At 56.7% G+C, this 10,210-nt stretch overlaps 1 protein-coding gene across 4 annotated transcripts in view; it reads right to left on the minus strand.

The window, feature by feature from the left end:
- The window catches only part of FUBP3 (far upstream element (FUSE) binding protein 3), a 39,917-nt gene extending 29,713 nt beyond the window's left edge, over positions 1-10,204 (minus strand). For 3 of the 4 annotated variants that reach the window (XM_012721476.1, XM_012721477.1, XM_004677247.2), the window contains exon 1: positions 10,141-10,204. In XM_012721476.1, the coding sequence (XP_012576930.1) occupies positions 10,141-10,185 (45 nt within the window). In that variant the 5' untranslated portion in view covers positions 10,186-10,204. Of the gene's footprint in view, positions 1-8,456; positions 9,280-9,776; positions 9,794-10,140 lie in introns of those variants that run through there. The other variant, XM_012721478.1, reaches the window with a different exon arrangement.
- Between the last annotated feature and the right edge of the window lie 6 nt (positions 10,205-10,210).

Consider the following 10,210-nt stretch of genomic DNA (forward strand, 5'->3'; position numbering starts at 1 on the left):
AGCCGCAGGGCCACGTTTCCCTCATTCCCAGAGGCACAGAGAGCAAGCGAGCACACGGACACACTAGAACAAACAGTCACCTCCAGGCGGTAAGCCCAATGAGCGGTTCCCAGAGGGGCCGGGGGCTGCCCGGCTGGGCAGAGGGGCGAGGGTACGGCGAGGGCAGAAACGCCCTGCCACAGATGCTGAAACACGACGGTCATGGCAATGTTACAGAGCACTGTTACCTCAAGAAAGTATACTTTTTTTTTTTTTAAAAGGAGCAAATTCCCTGACAAGGTTGAAGAGGCTGTGGCATTCAAACACGACAACTCTTAGGGGACGCGACCCTCCTGCTAACTGACAGCTCACGAGCTGGCGAGGGGTCAGCAGGGACAGACGCTGACGTTACCCTTCTCTGCAGGCCCGAAGCCTGGGCCCGCCCGTCCGTCCAGCCCGCGCCAGAAGGGCTGGAGAGAGTGGGCTAACTTCTGAGTTACTTCAGTGCTCGTATTTATTATCAAACAGCAAAAAAAAAAAAAACAGCCATTAAAAATCTTCTTACTTATCTCCTTTGTTCTCATTAGGTAGCACATTCGAAAACAGCCCTTCCCCGCATCAAAGGGCTGCTGGCGGCAGATCTCGTCAGACCCCTTGCCTAGCCACACGCCCAGGATGAGGGCTGCAGCACAGCTCTCCGGGGGCAGCTCTCCTGAGTTTGAGACAGGTACCCAAAAGTCACAGAGAAATTACCCCAACAACAACAAAGACCCCCAAGGAAGGACCTAAATTCCAGGGGGGCTGGGCCCAGGCTGGCCCGTCCTCTCCGCCGAGGTCCCAAGGGTGTAACACCATCATCTGCTATGCCACTGGCTTGTAAGTGACTCAAAGCAGCTCTGTCTTTTACTAGGTTAGCGAAGCGAGGGGCTCCATCGGCCACGCTGAGGGCCTGCTGTGTGCTGGGCTCAGTCCCAGGCTCCCGCGGCTTGGCGGTCCTGGAGTCAGCAGTCGGGCGGGGGGGCACACTCGTAGTGCGAAGACTGTCAGTGCAGCTGGTGATAAGCACCATGGGAATAGCAGGAAGTGACATGCAGAGTGCTTAGGGGAAGCACTTAATAGGGCCTCAGGAAGACGGCTGTCAGGCGGCATGTCCCAAACGAGCAGCCTAGCCGATGCCGGACGTGCATTCCAGACGGCGGGAGCAGCGCACGCCGAGGCCGAGCCAAGCAAGCTTGCCGGGCACGAGCCTGGAGGACAGATGCGGACGCCGCGGGGTAGGAAGGCCCGTGGGCGCCAAAGGCGGGGAGGCGCAGGTGGGCTATGCGGGGCCCAGGATTTTATAGGAGGTTGATGGGAAGCAACTACAAGTCTTAGCAAGGGGGACTGACAGGCCGATTAGCGAGGGATCCGCCTGACAAGGAAAATGGACTTTAAGGGGACGAGAGCAGGAGGCCACTTAGGGACTTTACGCCAGGGGTCAGAAAGCCTCAGCCGGAGAGTACCTGCTCTTGAGAATGGAACTGTGGTGCGACACAGCCACACCCTGCCTCCTTGAGCAGGTGCGTGGAGCTGGCATGCGTGCCAGCTGGAGCTTCAGAGCTTGCTACTTCCTGTCCAGGCCAGAGATGATGGCAACCTGTGGGAGTGCTGGCTTACAACATTCGATCATTAAAGTACCAAGGCAGGCTGCGGATAGGTGCCCCTCTCATGGCCACGTCGGAGCGAGCGGCCTCCTCTAACACAAAACACCGCGCAAACGCGGCCCTACAGCCGCCTGCGCTGACCCCCACACTCGCTCTCCCCCCGTGCTGCGGGGTCGGCCTCTGACTTCAGGCCAGAGTCACCTGGAAAGGCTCCGCTGTGAAGGGTTAAAGGCTTCTGCGTTCTGCGGGGCCCTCTCCTCTGCCACAGTAAACTGGGCAAAGAGGCTAGCGAGGGGCCCTCCCTGGTGGCGCAGCAGGTTAGGATGCGGCACTGTAAGCGAGCTGCAGCTGCTTCAGTGCCAGTTTGATGCCCGCCCCGGAGGCAACCCACATGGCTTGGCAGACCTCTCCTGACCGCCCGCAGCTCCTGTCAGTAGTAGACTTTGTTGATCTGTGCTGCTCCCCACCCTGTCTCTGGTGAAGCCTCTCACTTCCCCCACACCTCTGGCTGTACCCCAGCTCTGTATAAATAAAATAAATCTTAAAAAAAAAAAAATGCTAGTGAGGACTGCAAGGTGACTCTAGGCCCGTTGTTTTCCAAAGTTGGACCAAAAGGTTCCCAGAAGCCAGTGAAGACAAACCCCCTCAAGAATGAGGTTCAGGGGTTTGTGTGTATCAGTGAAGCCCCTGCAGTGTGGGGCAAATCTCTCAAAGGCAGGACCCCCACAGCTCTACCTGCCAGACCCTGGCCACGCCCTCCTCATGCTGCCCTTTGGCTTCCAGACCTCTCTGTCTTCCCACAGGAGTCCCAGGCTCGGCCCGCCACCGTGGTGCATGTCGCGGGGACGTCCTTCTCCAGAGTCCGACTGCTGGAAGTGTGCAACAGTTCCTGCTCCTAATCTGATTAAACCAATAAGCAACTAGGGCTTTCAGATCTGTTTTTAAGTCTGAAAGTTATCTGTAATTTGGGAAATTCGCACTGAGAAAGCAGCAGTGTGGAAGAACAGTTCAGAGGAACAGCCCTGGAGCCAGGACCCCGCTTCCGAGCCGGCCGGCCTGTGTCCCCGCCAGGGCCGAGCGCGTGCGCGAGCCCGCTGATGAGAGGCTGCACCTGCCTCTACGAGACACCGTGGAGGAGCAGCGTCCTCCCTCTGCTCCAAGACGTGATCTTTAAGCAAGGACCAAAACAATGAAAATTAACATCTTACTAACTGCTGACGAGGTGCGAGGCCCTCTGTCAAGGGCACGTCAAAGGCACTAGCGCACGTGCCCGCAGGGTGACCCCCGAGGAGACTGGACTCAACTAACACTGTGCGCTGACGGCTGATGCCTGGCACCCAAACTCTTTCCTTTCCAGGCTACTCATACGCTTTGCTTTATGACCTATGGCTTAAAAATTAATGGGGCTGCGACTGATCCCAAAGATGCAAAAAACACCTGTGTGAGCAAATACCCGAGGCCAGCCAGTGAAACCGTACATGCATTTCTTTGACATGAATACGCTTAAAAAAATAATTTATCTTCTAACATCGCTGTTCATTTCTGGGCATTGGGGTATCCCCTCCGTGTCGTCCCCACCACCAGAGCACTGGGGGCCCACCTCTGCGGCCCCTGCCCCTACCTGCCCCTTCTCCCTCAGGCTGGTGGTTATTATTTCTATTTTAACATCAGCTCAGAGACACTGAGTGGCCGCTCTGAAGCCACACTTTGTAAGGGACAGAAACTGCCTCAGCCCAGGACCAGGGGTGTGTCCCCCTCCTCCCTCCAACGCTCAGACACTGCAACGCCTCCCTCCCAGAGCTGAGCCTGGGGGCCCGCAGGGAAGGGTGTGGCCATCGAGTCACTGAGCCAGGGCCCTTCACCTATCTGAAGTGTGACCTAGAGGGGACTCTGCTACCTGTTTTCCATCCGGAGTCACCACCCCTCCTTGGGAGGAGGCAAAAGGGAGAACCGGCTATCTCACTACTATTTCCAGCACAGTGATATTGAAATATTAATCAGAGACACACGGCCCCCACTGCCAGGAAGCACTCGCAAGGCTGCAGAGGACAGGGAGGCGTGGGGGCCTGCAAAGGCATGCACTTCCGGCCAGTGCTCCCAGGGCAGAGCTCGGGCTCCGCCTGACGACTGGCTCCTTGGGGTATGCACAGCACAATGCAGGGACCAGGAGCGCACTGTTTTCCAGGAGGAAGTAAACAAGGTAATTCTGGGGACGCAAGGATGCTTTAAGCTACCCATCCGCTACCCAGCCCCCAGTACCGCCTGTGACAACAGTTTTTCACTTGGGACAACAAGTTCCCTTTGAAACTATTTAAATAAGTCTAAATTTAAAGTGGTTTTGAGATACTAAATCAACAAAATACTGACGCTGGCTGAGGGAAACACCGCATGGTGCCACGCCACCGAGCAGCCGGCTGCGGGCACACCAGTCTCCCCGGCGCACTCTCGGGACTGCAGCTCCCGGACCACAGGTTTTGTGGCCCAAGTAGGGAGCTGTGGGTGTCTCCAGCAGCTTGGCACTTACTAGAACTTTACAGTGACCAGAAGGAGGCAGCACCACTGGGTGCCAGTGAGTCACCCTCGCTGTGGGCTGCACCTGAACACCTGCGCTGCCCGGGTCCAGCAGGTGCCACCAACTCAGGACCCACCTTGCTTGGGCCCTCTGCTCTACGGTCACCTGGATGGGCCGGAGAGCACAGGGCTGGGCCGAAGTCTGTCCCCTCGGCAGGAAGCATTAGCCGATGCAAGTCTGAGGTGGGGGTCTGCAGCCAGGCAGCCCAGGGCTTGTACTGGGCCACTGGGCCGAGGCCCGGGCCAGGATGTCACCACGCACAGAGCCGGACCAGAACGCAGCACACCTGCTGAGAGCCCGGGGTGGGGGGCCCCTCCTCTTCGCAGGGCTCACCATGCTACCTCGGGGTTTGGAACTCGCCTGCCCCAACTGTAGCCACGGGACTGAGGTGCTAACAGTGAGAGGCTTGGAGTGATGCTGGGCACAGGGACAAGTGTTTGCTTTCAGCATGATTACTGAGTGAGCTACAGAGAAGCCAGGGCCGTAGGCTGTAGCTGGGTTCTCTGGTACAACGAAGTTCCGTGCTCCTCTCCGGAGCAAGAAACAGAACATTCCCAGACCCCAGAGCCTGTCTCACGCCCCGCTCAGCACTATCCCCGCCCCAGCTCCCAGGGGCCACCCCCCAAACTCTCATGTTTGAAGTCAGATTTAATTTTTCTGAGCGGGAATGCCACCACCACTGACCGCCATCTGCAGACGGGGTCGGGGCTCCTGGAGCCTGCGGGGCTGCCCGAGGCCACGCGCCACAACAGCAGAACCAGAGCCTGTGCTCGGCCTGAACCCAGCCTCCTTAGTGGCCACTTCACTTCACCCTCCTCGGGACTGTATGACCAGCAGGTGAGGGGCACCTCGAGTCCTTGCCCGGACCCACACAGCTCGGCTCAGTGAGCTTTGCCGCCTTCAGAGATGGGCCCCGGCCGAGCAGCCCTCCTGACTGGCCCTGCCCAAAGCCATGGCTCTGAGGTGACAGTCGAGTGCCAGCTCCTCGTAAGAGCCCTTGCTCACAACTTCCCCACCCACACCTGCAGGGAACACCCCACATCTGCGTTTGCAGCATACCCTAAAGTCTACCTTTGGCGAAACGTCACCACGAACCCAGCGACTGCACTGTCCGCGCTGCTGGGCACTCTCTGAAGAGGCGGGCTTTGACCATCTCGGTACCCCGAGGGTGAGGTTCCTTAAGTAGGGGCGCTGTGTGTGGCGTGTGGCTTTAGAGGGCTCCTGAACCTTCTGAATGACATACAAAATACTTAAATATTTCGGAGGTTCAAAGTTTGTAAGAGTCTCATGGGTCCACGTTGCAGACAACTTACAGGGCAGCCGCCTGGTGTGGCCCAGGGCTGGGCACAGGGGCGCCCGCAGGCAGCAGCCCGAGGCTACCAGGTGAGGCGTTCAGCCGGAAGAGCACTCCAGCCGGGCTGGCCGCTCCAAAGGCCTCAAGTGACGCGTCTGCAGCTTCCTTTCCATGTTCCAGCTAATGCCACCAGCACCCCCCTTCGCTGTTTATCAAAGGTGCTGCGCACACGCGTCACCGGGCCGGGAAGCGTCTCCGCCGCACGGGAGCCACGTCCCCTGAAGGAGCCACTGCGTGCCCTAACTGCCTCGGTCACGACTGCCTTAGAGACTTCGGCTCATTACGTTCAAATCCGAGAACCAGAACCTGTCTCACCTGGCTGCTGCGAGGCTGTCTCCACAGCACGCGCAAGCAGCTCCAAACCCGCCTTCCTTAGCCCCGCACTGGGTGCCCGGCTTAGCGCATCTTGAATAAAGGTGGGCGACCTGGGCCACAAGGCAGCCCCCGCAGTCCTGCAAGGGACTTGCTGCGTCCGGCACGAGGGGGAACATGTAGCTCATGCCTGTGCCTTCCAAGTGTCTTTATCTAATAAGCCCTCAGATGCAACCCATTTTTAAGAGGGGCGACTCTTAGAATAAAAGAACTGCCGGGGAAAGCAGGGAAGAGGGGTGACCACACAGCCCGCATGCAACGTGTCAGAGAACAAACCCACGGTCAGAAACTGAGACCCAGCGAGATGGAAGCCGAGTCGGCAGGCCCGAAGCAGCTGCCGGGACTCTCTAGCTCAGCATTTCCTGGTTTGACCCCCAAAATGTCTGATTCTGTAAAGAGAGGCCATGAAGTGACACAACACGTGTCCCAAAACGGCTGAAGGGGTCAGCGCACGTGCGCTCTGAAAGGCTCCGAGAAACACCGCAACAAAGCCGCCAAGCCCCCTTTAGCTCCTGCTCCCCCAAACTCCTCTGCAGGAGCCCTCCCCACGGACCGTCCCGACAGCCCGGAGGCCGGCCTGGTCCCGCAGTCCCCGCAGCAGACTCAGGCCTGCCTCTCCGTCCAGCGAGCTTCCACTAGACATCCCAAGCAAGCGCCGGCGCCGACAGACGCACATCCGGATAGGGTCAGGGAACAAAGTGAGCGCGATGCCCGCTCGGGCCGTCAGACGGCGGGAACGAAGGCCACCGCAGGGCAGCCACCCCTCGGCCCTGCAGCATGCGGGAGCACGTGGCCGAGCTTCTCTAGGAGAACGACAAATCTCAACTTCCACTTGAAACCCTTCAAGCCCTCAGTGTCGGCCGCCACGGCCAGAACACTCCTGGGGCCCTGCCGCGCCTCCTCCAGCTCGCGGGCCACCAGCTTGCCACCTCTGGCCAACTCGCAAATACGAAATACAGACTTCCGAGGAAAGTCTGACGACACCTATGCGCCATCGATCTTTAGATGAAAGGGGGCTTCAGCTTGAAAAGTGAGAAACACCTCAGAGGCATCGGTGGGGTGTCCCATTCCTTAACGTTCCCTCTGAATACCAAACGTGAGGTTCAGGGCACCCACAACTGTGGCTGACCCTCACGGCCAAGACTCACTCTCTGCAGGCTGCTCTCCTGGGCCTTGTGTAAGCAAAGGTTTGGAGCAGCCACGCTTCCTGCAAACACTGGTCTTGTCCCACTGTGAGAAGGTTCACATGAAAGCACATGGAGCCCAAGTCACCCGGAGGCCTGACACGGCGTCTCAGCCGCGTGTGAGGCGTGCATCTGCGCACACAGGTGTGTAGGCTCAGCCGGTGACGTCACCAGTCAGAAACACAGGACGCTGAGTGAGCAGAGGCTGCGTCTGTCGCGGAGCCCACAGTGACAACAGAGGCCAAATGGGGCTAGACCAAAGGGAGTTTAATGTCTGAAAGACATTAGCGAGAGACTCTTCTGTTGGGGGATGACGGGTGGGGGCTGCCGGGCAGCCAGGCTCGGTGGTGTGACTCCAGCCTGCGAGCACACAAGAGCCCGCCTTTGCTGATGGGCACTACTGAGCCATCAGCAGCGCTTCCCGGGAACATCTTTACATGTTTAGGACCAAAGCGGAAGTGGCATCTACCCACCCCTACCTCCACGAGGTCCCCGCGTGGCCATCACGGTGGCAGGCAGGAAGGCCGTGGGCCAGGTCAGCCTACCTGGTAGGATCATGTCCTTGCTAGGGCCCTGCCCATTCTAAGCAACCAGTTGAAATACTTTTATTTTTGCTAGCCAGTCAAGGGTTTGAGATAATTGGACATGCACGGTGGTGCTTGTTCTTTAAGCCCAGAAGTTTTAGATCCTCACTAATGGGGCGATCAGATTATAATTCTATACTGTGTACTTCCCAAAAGAATGGATGTAAGTTACCTGTTTGTACCAAAAAACAATGAACTCACTGAATGTCACACTGCTGGGGGACAAACTTAAATGTTTTAATCTCCAGAGGCCCTCTAAGAATACCGTTGAGTGAACTGACATCAACAATTGGCTTCCTTTGTTGAAAAGGGTCCAGAAGATATACAAGGAGGTTTCAAGGTGCTGGTGAATTAGGTGCTATATCCCACATACCAGACTTAATAGGAACTGCAGGTTCAAATCCCAGCAGGGTCACCTCAGGCACTATTGCAATAATCTAGAAAAAGGGAGCCCCAGACAGTTTCCTGGCTCCCTGACAAACCTCTGAGGGTCTTACAGACCGTCACTGGCGGTGAGGACACATAAAAAGGGAGAAAGCTTGGCTGTGATTTAAATAAATACATTGGCTTTTATTCCCAGGAACTGAAGATGGAGGGAGTCACATCTCTGGACATGCTGTGTATGCAATGGAGAAGGAGAGCCCCGTTATCCAAGCGCTGCAAGGCCCTCTGGGTAAGCTGGACTACCAGCACACAGTATTTCAGGTTTCTAACACCCCATTCTTGCCCAGTGCAAATCTACACGTAAACCTAAAATTACCCACAAACCTGGTTTTTCCTTTAGTTTTTAAAGGCCACCGAATCCTGGGAGACAGTATCGACCTCCAGTTGCAAATCTCAGAAGCGACACTGACAGCACTGTCTCCTTGGGCTTAACGCCGTTCCAGTCAATGGCGCACATTCCCAGTGACGTTTTCTCTGCTAGCAGCAAGCACCACTGCTTCAACAATCCACACTGGGTCAGCATTTTACAGAGGGTCTCACTCCCTCTCGAGTAGGTTGTCCAAGCATATGAGTTCAACCACTGGCTCAAGAGAAGCAGAGTCTTCTCAATGGTTCAAAATTCATTTTATGTTCAACTACAGGCCTTCTGCAAACTGAGGAGCTGAGCTCTTAGTGACTATAATTCTTCCTGGACACAGAAGGCCAACAAGGTGGTTGTCTCTCATCAGCCCAGAGCGAAAGCCATTACCTACTAGTAGCCAGTGAGAAACAAGGTTCAGGACCCTGTGCTGTAGAGGAGAGCAGCGCAACACGCCGGCAAGGAGTGATGAGGGGAGCTGGATGGTGTGTTCATTCATTACAGCCACTGGCTGGCTCTGAAGACTAAGTAAGATGGATACTCTACTGGGCTGGTTGGCGCCTAGGCAGTAAGGAACAAGTCATCAGAGAGAATTTTAGGTGGAACCACAGGTTTGGAAAGTTTTGGGATCCAATATACTGTCTACAGGAACATCAGTGTTAAACGAAAAGTCAGGATCTGAGAAACACGCAGGATTCCCGCCCCTGGATACTGGAAAGAGATGTAAAGACCACATCTTCGAGCGCCCGAGTGGAGACCTTCTTCTAATACACTGAGTCCTGTGGCTTTCTGTTAGGAATCAAGCAGTAATTAGTTATAGCCCAAATTTTATCACGCCAGTAATAAGTATGCCTACAATTAAATAGGAAGAGATGATGAATATAAGACTCTCAGCAGATGTGTAAGTGTTAGACCTAGCTTGTTCTAAACGCAAGGATACCTTCTGTTCTAAGCACCATGCCAGAAGCCAAAGACTATTTCTGGCAGGTCCCATACTCATTCTCCAGGAAGTTTACTACCTTGGAAAACTGTGTAACTCTGACAAAGTGCACAACGTTGTCAGATGGTAGTTTCATGGCCGGACTGAGTCCATATCACAGCCTCGGAGAGGGTGGAAAAACTATTGCCCATAAGGAATTCCTACTTCTTGTGAACCACCCACCGCCGTTGAACATCTCCCTCTCTCCCTTCTCCAAAGTAAAATAACCTCGAATTCCTTCCATTCCACCCTGGATATACGGACAGCCCGCAAATAATGTACTCCAAGTTTTAGGAAGCTACTGAACCTGAGACTGCCTCCTCCTGGGTGCACCCGGGTCCTCCCCGTGAGCTCTCCTCGGGAAGCACCGGCCGGCTCCCCTGCGGGGCCAGCCCCGGCGCGGGGGCGATGGGGCAGGCGTCTTGGGCAGAAGCTTCCCCGGCGGCTGCAAGCACCTGGGACACCCGCACGACAGCCTGGGCCTGGGCCTCGCGGTGGCGCCTCATCCTTCGGCTTCTCCAGGGTGCAGGCGCCCCCAAGGCACCTCCAAGCCTGACCGAGACGTCAACCCGGCCGCCTCCCGCCCCCAGGCCCAACCCCCTCCTCCCCAGCAGGCCCGGCCCGGCCCCGCCTCGGGCACTCGTGCTCCCGCCAGCCGGCCGCGCCCGTACCTGCCGGACCCGGTGCAGAGCGTCCACGAAGCCCTCGGCCTTCATCCCCACCGGAGCGCTCTGCCCCTGC

The sequence above is a fragment of the Condylura cristata genome, unplaced genomic scaffold (assembly GCF_000260355.1).
Source record: "Condylura cristata isolate star-nosed mole 26May11 unplaced genomic scaffold, ConCri1.0 scaffold00006, whole genome shotgun sequence".
Classification (NCBI taxonomy): Eukaryota; Metazoa; Chordata; class Mammalia; order Eulipotyphla; family Talpidae; genus Condylura; species Condylura cristata.